General features: G+C 39.5%; 1 protein-coding gene across 2 annotated transcripts in view; it reads right to left on the minus strand.

Moving 5' to 3' along the window:
- LOC306832630 (uncharacterized protein) overlaps positions 1-26,067 on the minus strand; it is a 139,782-nt gene that overhangs the window by 22,042 nt on the left and 91,673 nt on the right. Inside the window, exons 12-19 of one of the 2 annotated variants that reach the window (XM_079357454.1) lie at positions 23,652-23,765; positions 23,157-23,287; positions 22,338-22,434; positions 20,413-20,579; positions 19,218-19,363; positions 11,777-11,854; positions 4,236-4,282; positions 1,943-2,024 (exon numbers count right to left, since the gene is read on the minus strand). In XM_079357454.1, coding sequence (XP_079213580.1) covers positions 1,985-2,024; positions 4,236-4,282; positions 11,777-11,854; positions 19,218-19,292 — 240 coding nt within the window. In that variant the 5' untranslated portion in view covers positions 19,293-19,363; positions 20,413-20,579; positions 22,338-22,434; positions 23,157-23,287; positions 23,652-23,765 and the 3' untranslated portion in view covers positions 1,943-1,984. Of the gene's footprint in view, positions 1-1,942; positions 2,025-4,235; positions 4,283-11,776; positions 11,855-19,217; positions 19,364-20,412; positions 20,580-22,337; positions 22,435-23,156; positions 23,288-23,651; positions 23,766-25,532; positions 25,778-26,067 lie in introns of those variants that run through there. The other variant, XM_079357453.1, reaches the window with a different exon arrangement.

The raw sequence follows: 26,067 nt of genomic DNA on the forward strand, positions 1-26,067 counted from the left end.
AGGAGGATTTTGAGTCACAATGGCTTAATTTAGCCAGCAGCCCCCTCTGTGTCTTCTTTCCTCATCTCCCCTGTGTCTCTTTCTCACTTCATCCCCTCTTTTCTTCACTGTGTGACTCAATCTTCGGTGAAGCATTAGAGCTCACAGTTTAGGAAAATTTAAAGTACTGTGAAATGTGCTGAAGTCAGACCACTTGTGGTACATGGCATCATTCAACTCTGGATGGAAGTTTTTATTTCAGATTTAAAACTGCATTATTTTTTCCCTAATGGAGATTAGTCACATTTTTTGCTCTCTCTTAGACATAACAACATACAATCTTGTAGCCCCAGTGTGTACCGATCACATATTACCCTTATATTGATTTCACTACACAAAGAAAACAAACAAAGTATGTGGTGAGCTTTGTAAAACCAAGAGGCTCATTTAACAACATTGTTTAAAAAGTATTTCTAGAATCTTTAGAAACTTGAAAATAACTACTTCAGCCTTTTCCTAAGTTACACTTTCATTTGTCATCTAGGTAAAACTGAAATTACTTGTCTATGCACATGCAAAATGGGAAAACACATAATCTGGAACAAAGATGTATTTGACCATGGAACACATCTGCAGCATTATAAACAACTGAACAAAAAAGTTTTCCTCAACCTGAAACTTTTAAGTGCTATAATTCCTGATAACCTTTTAGTGTGTTTAAAAGCTGCTTTGTAATTATAAAACAAATAAAAATCTGATGCTTGGCTCTGTGATTTTAATGTTGACATATGAGACATATGAGTTTAAAGCCCTCACACTGCAACCATACTGTATTTACCTGATCAGCTATGTTGCAGAAATAACTCACTTAATGATTTTGAGGTGTCATGATAAAGAAAAGTCCTCACTGACCGAATCGGAACCTTCTCTGATTCACACTTGATGTATCTGTTCTTTGACAGTGAAATGACACTTGTACGTAATGGTTAAGATAGGGGATAAGAAAAGAAAGAGATGTCAGTGTCAACCATTTCCAAATGAAGTACCCCACACTAACACACACACACACCTACACACACACACACACACACACATCCCCCATCTCATAGCGTCTACCTGTCAGCCAAGACGGTGGTAATTGAGACTTCCAGAGTGCTGTGGCTGGCTACCTCACTGTGGCTCTCCTGGCTGCTCTCCTCATGGCAGGGCTAGTTAAAGGCCTCTTCGGTTTGTCACAGAGTTTAATATGCACCCTACATAATTATGCAGGATTCACAGTGCTATCAAACTGCAATTCAAATTAGTTCAGGATTAAAGGCACAGAACAGTACTGGTTCCTTAATTGCATTGTACTGTGCTGATCACATTCAAATACCCATTACTCATTCCCTCTGCGGAGCAATAAGTCAGAGGGATTAATACTGAGGCAGGTGACAGGGCCAAGCCATTAAAAGGCAGTTATGCAGAAAGCATGGCTGGTTTTATTCACGTTAATGAAATCAGCGAAATGAAACTGTAATAGATTTATCAAAGCTCAGATGGATTTGCAGTAAATCAGTTTGATTCAGGCAATCAAACTGGACAATGGAGATAGTTTTCAGCTACAGCAGTGGATATCAGGCAGCAGCATGTGAGAAGTGCTGATATTCTTCTTGTGAGGATTTGGTGAACACCCGGTGCCTAGGCCCTATTCCCAGAGCTGGGCCTGCTCATTTTTGTCAGCTAAATGGTGCCAGTGACTGATAAAACATACTGCCTTCCAGTTAAACACCAGATTCTTCTCTCTACCCCCGTCTCTCATCCCACACTATGCCTGAATCTCTCTCTCTCTCTCTCTCTCTCTCTCTCTCTCTCTCTCTCTCTCTCTCTCTCTCTTTGCTCCTCAATTTATAGACCGTGTGTTGCTGATTCTGGCTTGTTATACAGAGCACAAGCCCATGAATTAGAACCTAAATTCACTTACATCAAACGGATTAGTGATGAAATCCGTCCGTCTGAGCTCGTCTCATGGCACGCGGCTGAGAGTAGCTGTCCAACACATGATGCTAGATGGACAAAAATCCAGAAAAAAATAAAAATACATTCAGTGAATTTAGAAAAAAATACAAAAATATGACTGAACAGTTTGTTGTCACTTTACGATAAATCTACTGTTAAGCATTTATTAGCCAAATATAAATAATGAATAGATGTTTTATAACACACCTATTCTGGTTATGGGACATTTTTGAGGGTGAAAAATGTCATCATCATTAGTTCATCATAATCATTAGTTATAACTAACATTTAATTAAAGCAAAATTATGGAAGAATTCAGTTTGAAGCACCCCCCGAAGGTTTCTGAGTGCAACTGCACTGCTGTAAGACTGTCGTTATGGCACCCATTCATATGTTGACAAGCTGATGGATGGTGTTATTAGAAACCAAATATGACACATGCTGACTGACAAGGTACAGTCCTAGATTTTGTGCAAATATGACTCTTTCAGCATCTACAGCCTGTTGAAGAGGCAACTGTTGGTGTTAGATGGCATTTTTTTTAAATTCATTTTTATGCAAACTTGAGACATAACTTTTGTTGGGTGACTGCAGGGATACACACTCGGCTTGTTGCTTGGTCACTATGTTTCTGTCTCTCCTTAGCTTCATTCGTCACCAACCTATTTTCTCTTTTACTCTGAACTTTCACCAGATATGTGTGCATTGCATGTCTGCTCCAGAGCGTGATGCCTCCTCGTCCATTAAAACCACTGGCTGCGTTCACCGTCCGTAGCACGAAGAGCACAGCAAGACAAAACCTTTGAAATATCTTTCATACAGGTCTAAGTGTTTGTTAATGGTATTCTATATTATTTGGTCCCCTGTTCTCAGATCATACTGGTACTAGACTGGCAGCCATTGTAATGAAGGGTTTAGTAAATCAAAGTAAGAATGTATAACTGATTTGTTATGGAGTTACACTAATTACAACACATGCTGCAGTGTTAGTGATGATGAACTGTATAGGACTGTAAGACTTGGATGATGTCTCTCTGATTCAAATCTTACAATGATTTTCACATGTCTGTGTCTTTGTTTCTGCCATGCTTCATATAGGGAAGTGCAAAACTCTGTCACTGTCTGATGGTTTCCTTTATTTTTTACTTTATACATAGACTTCCCTTTTTGATAATGTCTGGTCTGACTTCCTGTTTTTTTTTTTTTTTTTGTAAATGTCAATAAAGAAATGGAGAAATGTATTTTAACTTAAAATGAAGATTAAATATTGGTTTGTACATTAGGCTCCTCTGATCAGTAGCTAAAGGAGCAGTTACAGCTTTAACTCCTATATCTGCTCACCTCCGTATTATAAAGTGTTTTAAGCCCTTTAGTAAGTGTTCAATTAGTTATTGTAATAACAACTTCATAGAGGGAATGATAGGAAAGAATGAGCTCTTTTAGCACTTTTCTACCATAAACCAAACCTTGTGTTGTCGTCTGAAATTGAACCAAGCAAGGAGCACTGATAGACAAATCAATAAATGACATTTTACATTCAGCTTGGATTCAGGGCCAATGAAAGAATTACACCAGCCATGGCAGTTTTCCTTTTTTCTATGTCTTGCCTCACACTTTTTCAATGTAAAAATGGTTAAATGACCTGAGCTCAAATGACATTATTTTTAAATGTGTTCTTAATGAGTCGTCCACTGTACAGTATAAATTCCAATTACATCCAATTAACCCCAATCAGAAGCACCTCATCTCTAGCCTCTTTTTTATTTAATGGTTCGCTGCGGCTCAAACCATTGATTAGGCTGAATGAGCAGCACTACTAAATGACCACCTTGAAGGAGAGCGAAGCTGTTAGCCTTAATAGAGACAGTCTGGCCATTACACCTCTGTGTGCACAGTCTCTCTTTTTTCACAGGCGAGATCAACTTTTATATCGGGGTCTGACGGGAATCTATCCATGCTGATTTTGACTTTAGCCCATTTGCTCAGAGGGAGAATGTTAAGTAGAAACCTTCCATCCATGAACACAACTCACCCCATTATTTTCTAATTACAATAGGCATGCAGTTGGCATGCGTGATTATAAACAATGCCATCAGAATGGGTACAAAATGGAGATGTTTAAAAAGCAGTTATGAGGCTAAATGTCATTGTGTTAATAGTTATGTGTCTTTGACAAAGTTTACACTAACATTTTTAACCAATGGTTATTCTTGTGTTTCAAAGGCAAGTTGAGGCTGAAAATGGCCACAGCAGCTTACTTAATTTTCGATGCTTCAGTCAGGATCAAGACAAGGCTGTGCCACAACTGCAAGAGAGAGACAGTGCAGATTAGAAATTAAAGCAAAAATCCATTGAACATCAAGTATCCTCCAGTGTTAAAACTGGCAGACGCTCGGATAAGCCCTCCCACACACTCAGTCTTGAGAATTTTCCTATTTGTGTTCTTTTGGAGGAGTTTGCATTGCATAATGCCCACGAGGCCAGACACAACAATCTGTAGATTAAGCCTAACAAAAGTATGCATTAGAACTCCCTGGCTTGAACAGATTCAACAGTGCATTCAAAATACAATTCCCTCATAATTTGAGCTTTGTAAAAACAAAAAAAGTCGGCGCTCGTTTCTTAATGAAAGCACTCATAGTCGACACTGGGAGTGGATTAACAAGACGAGAAACAGAGATGCACAATAAGTCTTTGAAACAGCCCGCATATACAATTGTCAGAGCCGGGCCAAACATATGAAGCCTCCACTTTGACAGAGCGCCTAAGAAAATAATTGCTTTATTTATAGATGGTGTGAAATTAAGAACAGTTAAAAGCCTGGGACAGTATGGTTTAATCAACCCCCTTGATTCATGCTGCCAATTCACAGAGCAACTGACAGAGGGGGGTATTAAATACATTCCCTTATTACTCTATAAATGAAAGTGGCCAAGCAGACCAAACCCCAGTAATAAATTAATAGTAATAAAAACACCAACTGCACAGACAGATACAGAAATTAAAAGCCAGCATCAAATACAACACGCCATTCAGCTTAATAAAATTCAGGGCAATAATATTTCTCTGAACCAATCACATGCACCTTTTGCAGGATGTTTAAACGTGTTTAATGTTGATTTGTTTCTCATTTGGCATCGGCTAAATTAATATCATAAATATCAAGCATTGAGAATCGTGAACCTCAAGGTCCAAATACATTAGACGATGGGTGCAAACAAATCAATAATAAACTTTTCTCGCTTGTCCATAAATAATTCTAGTCAAATACCTTTCGTTCTCTTTCTTACATTGTTTTATGTAAGTGTTACTTTGCAATGGCTTAATGACAACTCACTGGAACATTGCAGTTGGTAATTCTACAAAGGTTTATGATGAATCTATTTGCCTTTCAATCCCGAAAAATTCAAGAAAACTTCAAGTAGAATGAATGAAAATTTCCTGACTTGCTTGTTTACACATGCACCTCTCAGTGGGAGATGATCCATGTCAGATGGGAGGGAGGCGGTCTAAGAACGCAAGACAGGATGTAAAAATAAGAATCATGAAGTGTTTAATGAAGGAACTAAAAGTTTGTCGTTGTGTGCCGGTCGCAGGATATAAATATGCAGTGAATAAACCTGAATATTTCCTGCTGTGTTCACACATCATCTCACTCTGGCTCCACACAGAAAACGTACTTGAAGGCTGTCAGGAGACAGTCAGTAGTGATACCAGAGTGAAAAATGTGTCTGTTTGCGTTCATACATGCAGCTCACTTAAAAAGCTTTTTAGAAGTTTAGTGCAAGTGTGAAATAAGTAAGACTGCTCACTTTTTTCATGTAAGCAATCTTGAGAGAAGTTGTGTTTTCTTTTGACAATCTGTAATTTGTCCTCCATCCTATTCTTGTTGAATTTCCCCATGATAATAAACACGGTCGAAACATTTTGGGAAAAAAACTCCTTCCACACAGTATTATTACAAGAAATGTATCATTTAAAAAAAGTGTTTCTTGGTAATACATTGCAGTGTATGCAGTTTATGTAATACAAGATGCAAACATAGATTTATTTATGGTCCTGAACATTCCTGCCTGTGTCCGCCTGTGATCAAATAATGCTGATTTTTATTTTTAGGGCAAGCCCACACACACAAACAAACAAATTATACTCACATACGTACTTCTGTGCCCTCTGCATCACTTAATTGAAGGTCTTAAAGTATACTTTAAAAAATGTGAATAAGAATGATTAAATTCATCACTTTCTCATCGTTGGCTACCTTTTCTCTTTTTATTGTAAGCTGGTCAAACTACACAGCATCATCTAACTGGAGGACAACCAGTAACTACACAAGGGTCATGATTTAAAAGCCAGAAGTTCAAAACCAAAAAGCTCTGCTAATTACTTAGATTTCAGCTGAAAGTGTCACTGCAGTGTTGGCACTTTTCACACTTTACACACATGCTGCTAAAGCTTCAGACAATTCTTACAGACAGGCACAATCCACATATTACGATGACAGCCAAATGCTGCACTGAGAGAGTATATAATAAAGGAGGTATCTCAAAATAACAAGACGCCTGCACATTTAAACAGATATGTTCATTTGAAAAGTGAAGTCAACGTGTAGTATATACTGAGCGCATCTCAGGGTTTGAGAACAGCCTGAGATTCCCATGACCCCCTGCTTCCATACAGAGCCTTATCTCTGGAGGGGTCAATTACCATCCACCTTTAGCTTGATCTTGTTTGTTTAACTTGACACAGTGAAGAAATGCCTGACATTGACCAGAATACGCTGCATTAATGTGTTTCATGTTCTGCATTCATCATTGTCACCGAGCCGCAGACGTCTGCCTGTGTCACAAGAGGACAGGAGAGAGTGTGCTACGCGTGTATGGTGCAAGGAGACAGGGGGAGAGAAAGATGTATGCGGATGTGTGTAGGTGAGTTAAGAAGGCATTAATTACTTCTTAGAAGTAACAATGTCGTGAATTTGAATTCATACAGGAGGTCTGCAGAGTAAATAGGCGTAAAGACCAGCTGAAATACGATAAAAGGACAACTGCATGTGCCCCGTTTGCTCTTGAAATGATGAAACACATTTTTGAGGAAGATATTTGAAGGAATTCTACACAGGCTGTGCCTTTAAATAGAGACCCAAGTTTTTGGTAACATTTAAATATACTTGGATCTCGCTCACCTCCCTGCGACCTGTGTGATTTGTGATAAGAGGTGAAAACCTATAAATGTAATTCTGAAGAGATCCCTAATAAAGGCTTGATATGGTTACAGCATGTGGACAGCTACTGTACGTCAGAGTTTAATTCACAGTATTCTGTGTCCTTTGTTGTGAACTTTTTGTATAATTCCTGCCTTGTTTTTTCTGATGTAATCTGTGATCACCTTTGCTTAAGGCACATTTGGATTCACACTGGGAGTCGGACTCTGGGTGATGTTCTGCAGTTGTTTGACCAACCCATTACCACCCAACCATCTCTCCAACAAATGTTATAGTTTCACTCTTGGATATTAGTTTCTCAAATTGCCTCAGGTGGGTTTAAGTATATGAAAGAGCCTGTTGCGTCACATGCAGAAGCAAAGGGCACCTTGTACATTGTTAACGTGGATATTTTGCTACCAAAGCTGTTATACTCGGCTGAGAGCTGATGATCTTAATTTGACACAGACATGTAGTTCAAACTACGATAAAAGTGTAAAAGTATGATAAAACATTTGTTCTCTCTCATTTAAAATCATGCATTTTCATTACAGAATGCTTTAATCCTTAACTTGTAACTGCTGGATGTTCATTCAAATAAACCTTAAAATACAACTTTTTTTTTTTTTTTTTTTTTTACACTATTTTCTGATTTTCAGATGATTTCACAAACTTCATACTTGAAGCTCTAGAGATAACATTGGGGGTAAAAAATGAAAACAGATTACAAGATGTCTGGTGGAGTACATCTCATGGAGTCCAAAAATCACCAGGAGGTGGTAAATGTAGAATTATATAAGCATTTCATATCAGAAATGATTAAAATTTTTATGAATATGTCTCATCTGTATTTGCAGATGCCGAAATGTGTTTAATTTAGAAATTGTCTTGACAGAAACTCCCACATAAGCCCCTGCAGCAAATTCAAGACTTAATTTGTGCAGCAGGGCTCATTTAGAAACACCTGGCTGTCGCTTTAGCTGTTTCTCTTACAGGTTATCTATACTCCACTTTTAAACTGTGTAGAAATGGCTTGCCTACAGGACCAAAATATAGTCCTACTAATCAAGCCCATCAGCTTGAGAACATGTTTGCACTAAAAGTTGTTTAGCTCACTTTTATGAAAATACTTAAGCTGCATAAATCCTGTGCATCCTTGTTGATGTTTATTGACTCCAGTAGGTCTAAATTTAGAGATGAAGAAAAAAATATAGCATATTCATAACATATTTGAAAATATACTGCAGATATAGAATATAGTGTTATAGTTTATGACTTTCTCAGCTTTGTTAGAAATCACAGTGTTCAGCGTGGAGACCGTACAGTAAATTTCGTCAGAGGTACGATCACAGGGAACAAACAACACGGATGTGCTGTTCCAGTCAGCATCTGGAGTGATGTCACTGATCCTGCATGTCAGACTGAGAGAGTCAGAGTGCCATGGTTACTGAGCTAAAAGAGGATCACCAGCAGAGAGCTCTATGAAAGGAGAGAAATATAAAACCTGTCCACTTCTTGTTAAGGCACATCAGACCAAACAAGGACTACTGGTAATAATGACACACAATCAGATTCACTCACACAAACACATGCTAAACTCAAAGGTGTTAACATCCATGGTTGATTGCATATTTGATCCCTTTAGTGTCTTTTATGTTTTTATGCACTGCCTGTAAAACACTAAATGTGCTAAACAAATGAACTCGACTTGACTTTAGAAGCGTATAGAATCTTTTTTAATATTAGCCAAAGGTGAAACACTTGTAAGAGAGTTGGGCACATGGATGTTTACATGATTAATATGTGTTGTATTCTTTCAAATACTTTTACAGCATCTGGAATCAAAGAAAACTTCTACAGTAAGGTCAAACTTTTCCCGTCTTTCAAGTCAGACGTGTTTATAGAGTTTTGATATTAAGTCGACTTAAAATTTATTTGAAGCAGTTTCTTGAAAATGAACATTTCATGAGAAACTATTGAACTTATATACATTTATTTATCGTATAGTATTATTATTGTACTGTGAGAGAAACACATTGCAGTGAGGTCTTTCCTTTCAAAAGAGGCAGGAATCTAGAGTAAACTAAACTTTAAAAATATTTAAACTGTTGTTTTTAAATCACTTTGCATTTATAGAATTCACTGAGAAGAGTTTGTGTTTCGTGACTTCTGATATTCCAAATAGATGAACAGCAGAAAGAACAAATACTTTAAAGCAAAAAAGAGAATCCAATGTGTTGCGATGTCTGTACTATGTAAAATAACCCTCTCTCATAATCTGATGGTTATTTTTTGAGACTGTTTGCAAAGATCATATATATATATATATATATATATATATATATATATTAATATGAAGAATATCTTCTCAGCATGCCGAAGCGAACGAGAAGCCAGATAAACAGAAACAGAAACCAATAAACTGAAAGATGTCTAATTAACTAGAATATGAGAGAAAGCCCTTGCAAACATCAAATTGCACATTATTTAGAATTTAAGTGACTAAAATAGTTGTTGTAATGTATTATAAAGATAATCAAAGTTCATTTGGCATGTGTAGGTTAATGGAGGGTGATGGGACACTCCCCTATTACATGGGCTTAATCTGGTCATTTAAATTGACATGTATTTATATGATAACAGAATGGTTTCAGTGCTATAAGTGCATATGAAGCAGTGAACTGGAACCTTAAGATCATCAATGTTAGAACAATGGTAGAAATGTTTTTTTTATTTTAACAGACTCAGAATTGATCATGTTTTATTTTGAAAATCAAAAATGAAAAGCCAATTTAAGCAGACTTAAAAAATGGAATACCAAAGTCTGTGAGAAACTTTGACTTGCAATGCTTTACTTAAAGTTCCTGAACAGAACTTTTCCTTTCGTAAGGTGCTGTGAGAAACGCAAAGACAGAAATCAGCTCCAGGTCTGAGCAGCACGTCAGATGACTTATTAAGGAGAATGACAGGAAGGGCAAGGTTTCAACTTAGCTCAGCAGAATCAAACTATATCAAAGTACTTCTGGGCAGAGCGCTAATAATAGAGAAAAACAAACAAAACACCCAACAGGAATAGAACGATCAAAACAATGCCTATTTAGTGCTCACACGGCCAGTGTGAATGGCTTTTGTGTGCTGCTTATTATTGCAATCTCACTGAGGCAACGGTACAGAGCAAATCTCAGTAATTAACCTATGGTAATGACAAAAGCCAATTTATGGCTCTTAAAGATCAAATGTATCTGGGTTAATGTGAGGTCAATCTAATGCATGTGCGGGAATAGCAGCGCTGGAATTGGAGAAGCTGTTTGGGGAACGATGTTGTGGGATAACTGCCTGTGTGAATGGTGCTGTCAGACACATCCGTTCTAAATAGACAGTAATGCACAATCTGCTGTCAGGCCCAATTTGACACAGAAAAAGATCAAAACGTGAACATATTTGTACAGTCATTCAGTGGTCTTTAAAAGTATGGTTGGCTAAACAGAGGATGAAATAATGAATTTTGGAGTAGTTCCTCCAATACACGTGTAGAATGGTGAATTTAAAAGTCTGAAATATGAACCCTGAGTCACTTTATTTTTTATTTTTGGCCTGACATGAGCTTCACAATTCAAGGAAGAACCTCCTCTGCTTCGCACAAACCCAGGGGGCCAAGCTGAGCTCTCACAATGGCTGTGAATACTGCACACACTCTTAGACCATAATGTGTGTTTTCACTGGACCTCAACATTAACGAAACTTTCAGGTGACTGACAGGCTTTTGGGGAAAGGTGACGAGAGAACCCTCAGGTACTTACAGACCTGAATGTTTTAGATAGACCATATTAGGAGGCAAGAGCTTTCTTTCAGGTAGTCACAAATTAAAAAAAAAGATTATAATGAATTAACTGAAGCGTGTGTGTGTGTGAGAATATTGTGACCGTTATTTTAAGTGTTATCGTTTTGGATACTACTCCTTCTCCTTTACTACACTTTAAAAGAAAAACAGCTTGAGACAGGAAATACGACTTATGTGTATTCTCAACATACTCACCAAGAACATGAACCCAATCTTAAGGTAGAAAACTAAACTGTATTAAAATCCACAACGACGGCTTTTGCCTATCTAAACGAAAAGCTGCTTTGTAAATATTAGTTGCCTATCCAAAAGACTGTTGGATAATTAACTCCAGTGGACAAAGTCCTTTCACTTGTATTGCCTCAACAAATGAACAGTTTAACTTAACAACAATCCAACAATCCAAACCTCACCGCCACTCCAGACAGTAACTGAAACATGCAATATGTTGAAATTAAGTTTGAGGAACTTTTTAGCTCAAGCACACAGAGGGCCCTGGACACAAAAACAGAACTTCTGATAATGGCTTAATGTCAAATATTGATTTTTCGGCTCCTGCTCTTGAAAATGGACTTCAGAGCATCTAAGTTTAGACATCCACATTCGTATTCTAAATATATAATATCATATCAATATGTTAAAGTTTCTTAAAGAAACCATTCTGTCATTTGAATTTTCCTTATGTCCTTTGTCTTGTTTTTAAATCTGTAAAGTACACCTGTTACACAAAGCCGCTGTGTAATTTACTGACTTACCTTACTCAGTGTCACTTGAGCCCTCCTGTCCACTTGTAAGACCCTGCCTCTGTAGGTGGGGGCCAGATGTTGGGCCACCTGGATGCAACGACAGACAAAACAGGCATTAGTCATTCAGGCAGACTCCAAACAGAACCCACTGACAGATCACGGCTCCTGGGGAGTTATGCTGCATTTAAATAGCACCTTTTGATATTAGATCAATACAACGGATTAACAGTCTAGTCACTCATGGGCAGATGCTGCTGGGAGACAGCATGCTTTGACTGTGATACATTATGTGCCAGAACTAAACAAAGAAGTTATTTCAATTCCAATGGTTTTGTTACTTTTTTCACAAAAGGTCAAGCGCTGTCAAAAATATCAGCATATTGACCTTTTTAAACATTCCAGAAACATTGGGATCATAGATTATGCTTTCTTCCCCTCTTTCTCGCTTTCAAAGGGTTAAAACTCATTCACACCAAAGTCTCAGGGGGCTGTAACTCTCTGTGCTTGTCATTTGCAGGTCATTGTACAGTTCATTTGAAGTCTAACATGGCATGGACTGTCCTGGTGATATGTGTGTATTGTGAGGATGACAGCAGCCACTGGTACCACTTGTCTTGAGTGGATCTTTTCATTTCACATACATGTGTGGATCATTCACTCTCAGTTTAATCGCTTCACACAACTTTTCATCCGTTCTTTGTGGTCCAACTGTAACACCTGTCAAACGTTATTTTATTTCTGAATCTTTGGACCTAGTTCAATTGGTTTCGACCCTCCTATCAAGGACATATTTTTCTGCCTCTTCTAAAGTTTTTTGCGGGTAATATGATCTGCCGCTATCTTCAACTAGTTCAGATGACAGATTGTTGTGGATAAGGCTGCAGATTATGTGCATATTTTTTTATCCTCAATAATTGATTGGAAGTGTCTTACCGATAACTATTTTAATCCACTAACAAGTAAAGTCTGTTTAGCCGAATGCTGATAGATCATATTTAGCGGTGCAATAGAAAAAAAAAAAAGACTAATTCTGGATTTTTTGATCAGGTCCGATTTTTGTCTCCCATGTAAACTGGTCATGGTGCTGAACCAGCTCTCAGGCACAAAAGAACAACAGCGAAGATGTCAAATGCAGAGCTGATGATCTCCAACCCCTGCAGAAAACAAAATCTTTGGTAACTTGTAACAGGTAACTTGTTGGTTAAATCTGTTTTTTTGTTTGTTTTGTTTTTCAGAACTTCAAAGGTAAACTACCATTGTAATTTATGCTGAACACTCAACCTGCTGCATGGGAGGTTATGTTCTGATTACGTGATAACAATATTGTCCTTTATGACAATCTGTCTATTGATCAATCTGATGGGAGAGGGGAGGAGAGAGAGAGGCGATAAAGACTCTGTTTTTCACGTATGATTTTTAATATCACTTATTTACATGAAAATCCATGAGAAAGATAACTTTTACAGTCCTACACTTCATCAGAGAGGAATCAAAGCACTGAAGCCTCCGACTTTTTGGTTCATAAAAGATATCACATGCATACTTACTGCTTTCAACTGTGTTTTCATTTTTATAAGCGCAACACTGCTCTGTACATGTCGGGGCTACAGCTGAAATATTACCTCTTAAACTTACAGACACACCACATATGAGAAAATCATTAATTTAAGGGAAGAAACAGGAGTAATTACAGTCAGATCTATTGTTCGCTAATGAAGATGAAGTGAGAGGCTATTAACAGTCAGTCGGTTTATTCTGTCAGTTGTTCTTACTCTAACCCTAACACACTTGTTGCTGAAGCTTTGTTGACTTTATTATGGCTTCATACTTCTATAGTATCACAGTTTGCTCAGACTTGGTCTGATAAGGCGATCTGCTGAAGGACTTGTCCATGATCATAAAAGCCTGGGTTTGTTGAACTCTCTTTATAGTCCCCCTGCTCCCTCTCCTTCTGTCAGTGCAGAGCTGAGACAAGTGGCATCAATGTTGCATTTATTCCAAACTGGCTGTTCAGAGTTGGCCAAAACTAATTTGAAAAGATCAGATGCCAAGTGACTTTCAAACTGTCATAAAAAATAGCGGGCATGGTGAACATATTGTATTAAGTCCTGGCTTTATACTGTGTTATACTATGCAAATGTGTATGTTTGATGTTTTGTTTGTTTGTACTATTTAAACAGTTTGTTGATGTAATTACAGTACCTGGCAATGTAAAGGTAAAAAAAAAAAAAATTCTTGTGTTGTATTAGCTTGGACTATGTCATGCTGGTTGCCCTCCAGGTCCCCCAACAGTAGTTTTTTTATTAGGTAGCCAAGAGTTAACCAACAGTGCCACAAGAGACATGAAATGGTCAGGAGGTCATTGTACCCAATGTCAATGTGTTTTTTTTCTCTCAAGATTGACAGCATGTCCTTGAAGATAGGCTTTATGACTGGGGGACAAAAAGAAAAAAGAAACATAAGAAATATCCTCTCCTATCTTTAAATAATGATAATAATTTGACTTTTTAAGATCAGAGTACTCCAGTGCATGTATCAATCTTCAGGTTTATAAACCTTTATTTATTTATATTTATACTTAAAGTCTGCATACACACACATCCTGCAGAAATATGCGCCGTGTCTTTGTGCAAGCCTAAAGTTAGTGAGTTGTCAGTTCACACATGCATCGCATCTACTGCAGGAAAATAAAGGAGCTCCAGCTGCTGCTTGTTAACAATCCACTTTTCTTCTATAGAACTGACATATAAAGAATTAAATATTTATAAGCTTTTGTGTATCGATTGAAAAAATACCTGCCACCGTAATGGGCTGGTTGATATTTCTGAATAAAACAATGACAAACTCGTTATCAAAGGGCATTTTTTAAACATTTATGACAGCCGAGTAGCTGTGGAGCAGAGGGCCTCACATGGGTAATAAAAACACGCAGATGAAGACAATACCCATTTGTAGTAGTTCACAAGGAGAGTTATGCATGATAAACAAAGTCTCTTGAGCTGTATTAACCTTACAGGACCTGGCACAATGGATTTAACAGTCCAATTGATTATTTTGATGGGGGAAAAGGTTCAACTAACGCTTATCCCGAATGCTTACAAGTCAGAGAAGAGTACATCTCAAACGGAATGACAATAAAACAAAAAATGAATGAACGTTGAAAGTAAATAAGCACAGTGAACAAAGGGAAGAAGTTTAGGGTTTAGGATTGGTTGGAAAGATTCCCTGAAGTTTTTCATTCTTTAATTCCAATGCAGAGTGAGCAAAACTGATGCCTCCTTTGTTCGGCTGACTCATGGTTGAGGAATGGGAACTGTTGTGTGGAAAGATTTCACCACAAAAAAACAGAAAAGAGTCCACTTCAGGCGGAACAAAGAGAGTCTTCAGTCCAGTTAAAGAGAGTCCAGTAGAGTCAATGTGAGTACAGTGGAACTGTTGCTAGACAGGCAGAGACTCTGGTGTGACTGTGAGAAGCCATCGAGACCCTACTCCCTTAAGGGTAGGACTAAGGGGGGGAGACAATGGCTGTCCACTGTAGGGGCCAGTAGGTCTTCTGAGGTGTCACCTCCACACAATGTGACAAACCCCTCTGGTGTGACCCTTCTTCACACTCCCCCATCCCCTTTCTTCCATGCTCTTAGACAAATGAGTGAAGACCCCGGCCTGGGCACTACCACAGGCAAGGACAGAGACCATGTGGACTCCGCCAGTCACGGCTTCTCGCTCCATCACTTCACACTAATACCACCCCCCCTGCTCTCTTCGTCCCCTTCTTTTTCTGTCTTTTCTCGGCTTCGGGCTCTCTCTGCTCATTTTGTGACTACAGGACTTTTACCAGGGTCTCGCCCAGACATACGCCACATGTCACCCTGCCGTCCATGGCCACACTGCCTAAAGCCAAATGTAGTCTGAGTCTTGAACTGGAGACCCACTGTGACACATGCCCAACGACCATTACTCTGTCTTATCATACATCTCATACAGTGAGGGAGGAAGGACTCAGATCCATTGAGTAAAAGCGCCACAACATGTACAAATAAGGCAAGGTTCTTAAACCAGTACACGCCTGACACATGTTATGTTTAATGTATAAATCTTTGTATCTTGTCTTGAATTTGAATATTTTAAGTAAAGCTGCTCTGATGGAGGAAGAATTTAAATGATGATCTTACGATAATGCTCTATAATGTCATCCATAAAATTATGTCACATATTTATTACAAAATTTTTTTTATCTGTAGAGGATAGCTACAGCAAAGAGAAATAGAAAATATGGACAGGGGGTGACATCAAGTACATCAAGTAGTGTCAAAACTACGGGTTGAACCTGCGATAAGTCTACTGTACATGGGCCGCCCTCTCTACCAACTCAGATAAACCAGCACCCCATCAAACACTATTCCATGTACAATAAATAAAAAGTGTTGGTGCTTCATTATATAACTGACAATATTAGATCTGCACTGTTTCCTAGTATTTGTTTACTGAACGTGTAGTGTGCTAGCATACTTTGTAAGCTTGTTGTTGGAGGTAAGCTACGCTAAGTGTGCTGTTTTTTTAAATTGAAGAAAAAACAAGCTAAAAAACAATTTCAGGGTAAATATAAATCAATACACTGAAAACAGTAGGAGCACACTCCTATTCAACTTGCAACCTCCTTTGTTTTAGCACAACTTGGGCTCAAAACAAAAGCATTCTTCTGCCTGAAGCTAAAAAAAATGAATGGCTTTTATTGAGGCTATGAGTACTCAGTGGTAGATTTAGTTGTCTCAACGAGAAGATCAGGAGTTTGATCCCCAGCTTCTGCAGTCACATGTCGAAGTATCCCTGGGAAAACACTGAAGCCCAAGTTGCTTTGGAAGCATCAGTGAAGAACTTTCATCATATGTTAACCCTTATTCCTGTTGACAAAGAGTCTCTTGCATACTATCTATGCTATTGCTCATACTATCTATTGAAAAATGTTGTCCTACTTAATTTTTCACATCACTTACTATCTAAACAAAGGCTGAAATTCATTTTGTCTGATGCCTACCCGGTGGCTGCTGTTACATGCATAAAAAAAAACAGAAAAAAACAAACAATGTATAGACGTAGTCAGTTTCTTCTTGATGGTCGTGTTTGCTTTTGTAAGTCTCATAAGAGCATCAGTGTGACTTTCAGGAATACAATTTTAGGATCTTTTATCCTGCACATATATTTTTGAAGTTACAGATTTTAACTTTCATTATTTTACTTTTTTTTAATGTCCTTTTAGAAGAAAAGAAGAAATCGTCTGTCAGTATTGCTGGCATCTCATAGATACAATGATTTTTTTGCAAACGGGGCAAAAACTCTGCCACTTTTGTCTTTCAAAGGAGATCTGATGGATTTTGTAAGCTGACTTTTTCCTCATTTTTTCTTTAGCAAATGGATGGCAGGGCTAATATTGAGGAATGTAAAGAAAAAAAACCCTCATGGACTAATCTTGTGCCGAGTACAGCCATGATAATGATGATGGATTAGAAATACAGCAGTGTATTGGGATTACTGTGCTATTAACTGGCCAGGGGAGGAGGATGAGGAGGCAGACCAGTATCAAGCTAATCAATCAAATAATCGGGACAAGCCCATGTCTACTAGAAACAATTAGACCACTTCTCTAAAATCAATAGCCCTGCATTCTGTTTAGATACCCACTGGTCACTCATTCAATAAAGCCTCCATTGGTTTTGATAAGCCTGCCAGTCAGCAAGGGCCAATGGAGGCTCCAAGTGGGAACAAAATACATCAAACCGGCTCCAGGAAGGTCTCATAAAAATTGCAAATCGAAAACAATATAATTTAATGTGGCAAAGGTTATTTTTCCACTTGTTCATTACCAAATGTCTCATGTGAAAGCATCGCTATACAACGGAAAAAAATCTATTTTGTCCTGAGTGTTTGGGGAAAACAGAAGGGACATGCATTATGTCTAAAGGAAAACAAAATAACGATGGAATCAAAAGGGTTCATAAAGTTGCTCTGAGAAATAGTCCTGCGAGTAGAGGTGTCTCCTGTTTCCAGCACAGCTCCCATACATAATTAAAGCGAGAATTTGTATCTGTCTGCACTCTGTGGCCTCCTGATGAATTAATATCTGGTGGAAGTCCTACACAGCCATCAGATTAGCTCATTTATTTCTGTCAGCTGCTCGCTCTATCAGCTATTTGTAAATCAGAGGGGGTGGGTGGAGGGAGAGGGGATGTTGTTGAGATTGTTGGACGTGTATTTATTATCATAAATGGCTGTTATGAATTAGGTCTGATTCAAACGTCCGGGCTATAGTGCCGCCAGTGTAAGTGCACAGTGATGACTCATTTCTTTTTTTTCCTGGGAGAAATGTTATGTTGACATTATTGTGCTAGTTACACTTTCAGATACTGTAACACCTTTCCCTGCATTTACCAAGACTATATTTATATGTTGACTGTAGACAAAGGAAAATCTCATACTTTTAGGAACAATTGAAAAATACAGTTATTGACTATGGACATGCAGTATACACGACAAACATGTATACATGTTTCAGCACCCATGTTTTGTGTTACAGCCATTGTGTTTATCACCTTTTTTTCAGGCTGAGGCTGTTTGGAAGTTCTAGACCTAAGTCAGGGTGAAGTTTATATCCCTTTCCACAAAGTCTACTTCTTAAGAAGCGATCGAGCATCCCTTTCCATGACTCGACAGGATCCAGGAGTGTTATCAGGACCAGGAGTGTGTCTGTGTATGTGTACGTCATGTGTATGAGAGAGGTAGCAGGGGTCTAGGGAGGGGAACAAACAAGAAGACTGCATTAACCTTTGGTCTGCTTGGGAGGGGAGGGCACGAGCAGGTCCAGGCTGGTTGAAGGGACACCCCATAATCAGGCTCCTGTCAGCGCCATTTCCAGGAGATTAATTCAGCTGGTTTCAATTCCAGTCGCTGCTCCCGAGACTCAACCCTGGGTTGCACATATTGTCCTGTTTAAAACACATGCACGTGGCGCTGACTCAATTTAACACAGGCATAGCTGAGGGGGAAGGCTGGGTCACAGGAGTAGCCTTCCCTCCCTTGCAAACACAAATAACATGCATCAACAAGAAAGCAGAAATCCCTGCTCAGGCTGAGGAATCCAATCAGAGCTGAGCTGCAGCCGGCATGAGAGGAAATGATGTTTGATCAGACTGGACTTACACACAGGAGAGTCAGCACATGTGAAGTTTCTTTTACAGTTAAAAAAAAACAAAAACAAAATCAAAAACAAAAAAACCCCAATCTGACGAGCTTCTCTACTCTGATCTTCTCCAACCATCAGATAGAGCCTGCTGGTTGAGACCACAGGCTGAGAAGTCTCTGGCTCTTGCTAATGAACTGATGAGACGGCAGCGCTAAGGAGCAGGTAATACAGGGCGGGACAGTGACAGAGACGTAGGGGCTCACCGTTAGTTACCTGTAATAGCCCGGCATGACGATGTGCACCCCAGCACTGGGCTGACAGATGTCGGGGTTTCTTCTGATCATCCATTTTCCGCAGCGTGTCTGTAAAAGGTCCCGTGGCATTGATAACACATTTGGCTCTGACATCAAATTCCTGCCCTATGAAAGAAAACAGCATCAATCACCAGGGGCTATTCATCTGTGGCTGGTGACAAGCCGGATTATTAATTTATCAGCGAACGCCCCCCTCTCGCCGTAATAGAGTGGCTCGAGTGTGTCCATGGGAGACTTCCCAGGATTGTAATTAATAGGAAACAGACATACCTAATTTCCCTCTTGCCTCTTTGTGTCACAGAGGAGCACAGTGGCAGTGACTGAGGGAGCCTTTTGAAATTGTGGAAGGGGAAATGTTTGTTAATGTGATGCTTGATGTGGACAAGCTACAGTATATATAATGGGACGCCTATCAAAAGATACCAGGAGGATGGTGTGATGTGTTTTTACAACAGGATGAATGACGGACTAGCCTTTCTAATTTGACGTGTGATGCTGCAACTGCTAAGAGAAGGGAAGAGAGAGATGGAATGGTCAGACTGAGATTTAAATCTTTGAAGGAGAGAGAGGGGGGGGGGAAGACAACGAAAAAAAGAAGTGATAATAAAAGTGTTTCTATTATCCTTTCAGTCTAAGCCCTCTCTATGTGAGGCCCTCCTCTCACATTATTAAAGTGAGACATCTCCTCCAAGAGCACACTTCCATCTTTTAAAACATCAGGGGGTGGCCATGTGTTGAGATCCTCAAATCTTGGTTATTCATGAAATGTTTCAGAATACCATCTTTTACCCTTAACTGCTTTATTCTTCCAAAGCCGGCCCGATGCATGACATTTAAAAGGTAAGTAAGGCCATTTGGAGTACGCTAATTCCGTCTTATGTTCCTTCATACAAGATCTGAGGCAGCCCTCTACACCATAAAACGCTTATAAAATATTAAAAGCCCCTGTATTAGATGTGCAGTGACTATGTGCAAACTACCACTGAGTAAGAAGTGCTGGGAGGGCCCCCGTTGTGCAAGGGAGAGAGAGAGAGAGAGAGAGAGAGAGAGAGAGAGAGAGAGAGAGAGAGAGAGAGAGAGAGAGAGAGAGAGAGAGAGAGAGAGAGGGAATAGAGCGATGCAGGAAGGAAGGAAGCGGCTTTTGTTGGATTTACCTGTGATCACATCCCCGCAGTGCGCTCCACAGACCCTCTTCTTTCCCCCGTCTGAGGGTCTGCCCTCTTCAGTAGGTGCACCACTTCAGTGTAATTGGCTATGGCAGCCCCATACCTGGCAGCAGTAAGGGCGATGGCGAGGTTCATTCGAGCATCGTTGTGTTGTCCTGCAGCGGGGGGACAGGACCAGAGCAGGGGGATGTGAGTCACCCCGAGCCTGTGACTGGTGGTATGGAAGTGTGTCGGAACCGATATGTCACATCTGTCCCTGTCACTTTGCATCAGCGCGATGGCTGCTCTGGCCACACAAGGAGCACACTTAAAGCCGCAGCAACCCTTTGCCCCCTCCCCTCACTCCCTCTCTCTCTCCCCTGCACCCGGAAGAGGAACTGCTCTTCGGGAAAAGGCAGAGGATGGAGGGACACAGAGCAGGGGCGTCACATCCTAAAGTATACCATACATAGAGGTAGCTGCTGCTGATGAACCTGTTGTTTCACAGCATTTTTTTGCCCTTGTGCCAACATGTGATTGTGTTTACTACCTTCCTTTAAAGGACGCTGAGTTACCAGGTCTTACGTCTTTATTTACCCCTCCCCACATAAATGGAAAAATACAAAAAACACTTTTGAGGGACATTCTCAATTTAAAAAAAGACAAACAATGACATAGACAAATAGACAAAAAAACAATCACATCCCCCTCTGATAATCACATTGCTCAATATGTCAATATGACAATCAACAGCTCTTGACAGCAGCTGATCTGCTTTTCAAGACGAAGATCCTTCTGTAGGATCCTTGTAATGAACAGAGAAATCTAATATCAAGATTTATGGATTAATCCCTCTTCAGCTCTAAAATACCAGAGATCTATATTCAGAGTCACAAGGTCACGAGTTTTGTAATTTAAATGAAAGGGGTCTAAAAGGTGACAAATGAACAAAGCCCTGTTTCATTAGGGAGTGATTCTTATGTACATCTTTGAAGATTTATTGCCGGACAATCCCTTGGTTCAAAAGTAAGGAGAGAATAGAGATGATTAATCACTTTTAATGTTGGTGTCTCGGGTGACTTTCTTTCTATTTGTTATTGCCGAGGAAGTTCAAGTCCTCATTGTTGGCCCGGGAAAATGTTGCTACTTTGCAGGAATGAGCAGGGTCCTTTGTGCCCTGATTTATTTTACGTTTGAGCGACTTGAGGCTAGCTAGCCAGTGGGCTCTGCTTAATGCTACGGCATGCTGGAAGCCATTCCCCCACCACGGGAATTAAATAAATAATCCGAAAGCAAAAAGTGAAGGAAAAAAAACAACACGAAAACAACAGATTTAAAGGCCACATTTTAGAATGAATTACATACAAGAGTATGCACCCTGCCATGATGTATTAGGAAGACCATGGAACCCACTTCTTCATCTCTGTAGGCTGAATGTGACCATTATAGTATGTGGTTAGCAAACTTATGCCACCGGTGGCGAGTGTGTACACATGCATACACAATTCACACACACCCCCCGCACACACAGCGCAAGCTTTGGAGGGGTTCGGCACCAGTAGGCAGTGTCTGATCCTTAGTGATTGCTGAGCCTCCTGATGACCATTGACCCCGTGATTCACAGCTCTCTGCTGTGAGCCTGTCACAGATTGGCACCAGGCAAAGAACAGGAGCATTAATACTACATTAAATGTCAGGAATTCAGGGATTAGTCAGATCCCAGTAGCAGGATTTATGAATGAAGAGCATAGCGCGGCTATAACAGCCTGACATGCTGATGAAGATAACAATAATGATGATGATAATTATCTTCAGCAATTAAAAGTCAAAATGGCCGAATGACAGAGTAGAGCTAAATGAGCATCAAAGCTCCCTGGAGGAACAGAAGCCCCCCCCCTCCCTCCCCCCCTCCTTATCCTCCTCGTCCCCCCTACCTCCGCTCCGCTCTGCTTGCACCACCACCACCCGCTCCAGCCTCCTGGAGGTAAAAACTCAGTGGAGTGAGAGGAAACTCTGCAGCCGGACAAAATGCTGCAAAATGACAGAGACAATAATGACAATGAATTTCATGTCTCGCAGTCATAGAGCTAGAGATGCTTGGCTGAGCTGACTTGTCCAATTAAATTGTTACAGGTATTGTGGGAGATGAAGTTACGCTTTAGTCAATTACTCCTCCAGCACCACGAAGAAAGGCATAGTTAAATGGTATACAAACATGATAAAGACACAAGAGGGGATGCTCTCTTAAAATATATCAAAGTTGGTCTCTGAGTTTACCTTTATGAGAAATGTATCAGTATGATTTATTGGTTTTAATACCAACAATCTATTATTACTTCTAACTTATTGTAATGCTTGCTAATACTATCCATTTTAAGCTAATGCATGTCTACATGTTGGAACTATCTGACCATGATGGCTCGCAAAATTCCGGGGAGATGAACCCGAGCAGTCAAAGCCCGATCCCCAAAGAAGGTCAGGACAGAAAATGTCACTGACATAATGTACCCGGTTGTGTATGGGACAGAGATGGGAAAGACAGCTTGAGAAAACATTGAATACATGTAAGAGCTTCAGTAATTAATTTCCCTTTTTCTGCTTTACATTTATTATGCATTCACAATTTTACAAATGACTTAAAACGATCTTCATATTTCCTTTTCACATTTGTTCATTTTGTAAAAAACAAAACACTGCTTTAAAAGCCTGAATAATATAAATAGCTCATGTAAAATACCCCCTTTCCTACTTACTTCTGCTGAATGAATAAGGTTGACAGATCACTGCTCAGATAGTGGCCGTATTCCCGCAGAAGTACGTTGCCTTTTTGCAGTACATGGGAATTCACATATCCTCAAATGCTAAATGAAGTCTGACAGATAGCCTAGAGAAACAAAGTTGGGAGTTTGCAGCTACAAGGGAGACCTTGAGTGAACAGGACATGCTATATACACCCTGGCTAACAATCAACATATGCTTTGTTTTTCTGATGCCAACACGAGGCACATATAGCCTGCAGAAAGATGGATCCTGGGACTGGTTGGAACGCCATGCCTGCTGGCTATTTCCCGTTTTTAAAAAAAATGCTGTTTGTAATTTGTTTACGCTCGCATAGACAGCAATTACACGGCTGTGTGGGAGAGCAGATATTTACTTTGAAGGTATCTAGAATTAAAGATTACTAACATAATAGGTTAAAATGTGTATTTAATTATGTCTTTCTAGTCATCTTTAACCCTGCACTTTACCTTTAGTAATAATTCTGAGATAAAGTCAAACGAAGTACTGAGCGTTTGTGCTGTGGTTTGTTGACAACAAAGAGGCCTTCAGATGCACATTCAGCCCCTCGCATGTGTTGTTTTCTGCAAGACATTCAGAGAAATCTGTCATCTTCAGACGAAACATCTGCTGTTCTGAAAGACAAATCTCTAAACATACAACTCTCACACTTGTTGTTCACATAAGCCGGGAAAAAAAACAAGTTTTGCAATCACTCAAAACAAATAACAGGACATATTTAAAGTACTACAATTTGCAGGCAGATTGCTGCAACCAGCATCTCCAGCTGTGATAAGTGGTATAATTTTTAACACTGCACAGAGTGATTTATACACTCTCATGATGCTGTGTAATCTGTACAGAAGACTATATTCTCTGCAAAGCTTTGAGCATCATATTAAACGTTTGCTACAGCTTGTCTTTTATTGGCAGGGAGAAGTAAAAGAATCACAGTCTTGCATTAGGAAGGAAAAAAACCCCGATTTCTTCAGGGTGGGCAAAATGTGTAGTAGATCACAGAGTTACACTCTTTTGTTCGCTCAGACTGTCTGCGGCTTCACTCTCTGTGACAGTGTTTGCAGCGTTAAAAAGGACTCTGTTTTATCATAGGCTTGAACTCTGGTTTGACTGACGATAGCTAGGTCAGATACGGCTTTGTGCAAGTGAAGGAGGGGTTCTGGGATAATGACAGGCAGCATGATGAGTTAAGACGCTGCCACGGCCCGGCAATGAGAGAGAAATCAGAAAAATCTCCAATCCCCCCCCCCCCCACCTCTCAGTAATGAGCCACACCTGTACACTGCTTTAAATACCAGAGAGAAGCTGTAAATGTCAGGTGCAATTAAAGCTTATGATTCAAGGCTGCACAAATCAAATCAAGGCCCTTGAGTTCATCCAAGTCTGAGGGAGCAAAGGCGAGATGGAGCAGAGACACTACAGACCGCTCCTCCTCTGCCATACACTTCAATGGGCCTCTAAGCCCAAAGGTGGCTGTAAAGTTTACTATCACTCGGCTGAACTTCTCCATCTCCCCAACTCCATTCCTTTATCAAGTGAAAGGTTTCTGCCTTATGAGGTGAAAAATGAGCAGGGAACAGGTGAATTGAGGTTTCCTTGTACACCTGAAGCATTGTGGATGGTGGTGCTTAGAGGTGCCATAGTCATAGATCACAACTGAAGAGTCAAAATGGACCATTTCATTGCTAATAAATATATTATAATGAAGGATTTACTCTTGATTATTTTAATTTCATAATTTTACTGTGAGAGACGCATGAAAAAGAATGTTTTTTTTTTGTAAATTTCGAAAGAAAGTGCAGCCTTTTATGCAATCAAAGAGTCAGAAACCTTGAATTAATTAATTAGCATTCATTAAACCATGCATATTTAACATATGGGACACTGGCACATATTACTACAATTTAAATTCCAACTTAAATCGAAATATCTAAATTCTTTACATAATCGATGCATATACAAAACAAGCCAAAAAAGAAGAAACTCTCTTTCAAGACAAGTTAAGTCCTTCTTTTTCCATGGCTTGGTCTTTTGGACCTTTAAACACATTTTGAATAGTTCCAGCCTCATCTTCATCAGAAGGTGGTAGAAGACTTACTGATGATGGCTTCATGTCAAAAAGGCAATTTAATGGTTAAAAAAAAGGGCCTTGGCATTGTTTTCAATAACTGCATGCACACTTTTTAAGCCCATACAAAAATCCTGTTTGTGTATTTATTGATCATCGCTGTACACATATTTGAATGATTTAGCCTGTTCTGCTGGTTTTAAAACATTTTATTTCTTTGTAATAAAAAACTGAAGTTAAACATTTGTGTTTGTTAGAGGTTTATCTTTTCGTCTAAAAAAGAACATTTCAGACATGAAAGATATTCCGAGTGTAAGTCTTAAGTTTCCAATCCTATGAAATGTTGCTTTAGTTTGCCCTCTGTTTCATCCTCCATGTGTAGCTCAGCCTACATTTTACTGTCGAGCTGCTGACTAGGCAGTTGCATTGGCTGCAATCACACTAATTGGTCTCCTCTGCTGCTCACCTCCAGGACCCGTGTATGTTCATACAGATAGAAAAATAAGGCACCTGAAGAAAACACAAGCTGAGAATAATGAGATTTCTCATATGCTGTGAAATGTAACAGAAAATGGTGACATTTCACTTTGAACCTGGGTGACTCGTCTTAAACAATTCACACACAAAGGAGGACACATTGGTTTCATTCCACCTATTACTGAGGGATAATTTCATGAATTAATTCACAATCAGATAACCAAAAAAGAGGGCATGCTAAGTTGAAAGATTTCTTAAAAAACAACTTCAGAGAATTCCAGGCAGGCAGTCATTCAAGGCAAACATGTCACTGCTTCCCGGGA

Source organism: Symphodus melops (genome assembly GCF_947650265.1).
Source record: "Symphodus melops genome assembly, chromosome: 12".
Classification (NCBI taxonomy): Eukaryota; Metazoa; Chordata; class Actinopteri; order Labriformes; family Labridae; genus Symphodus; species Symphodus melops.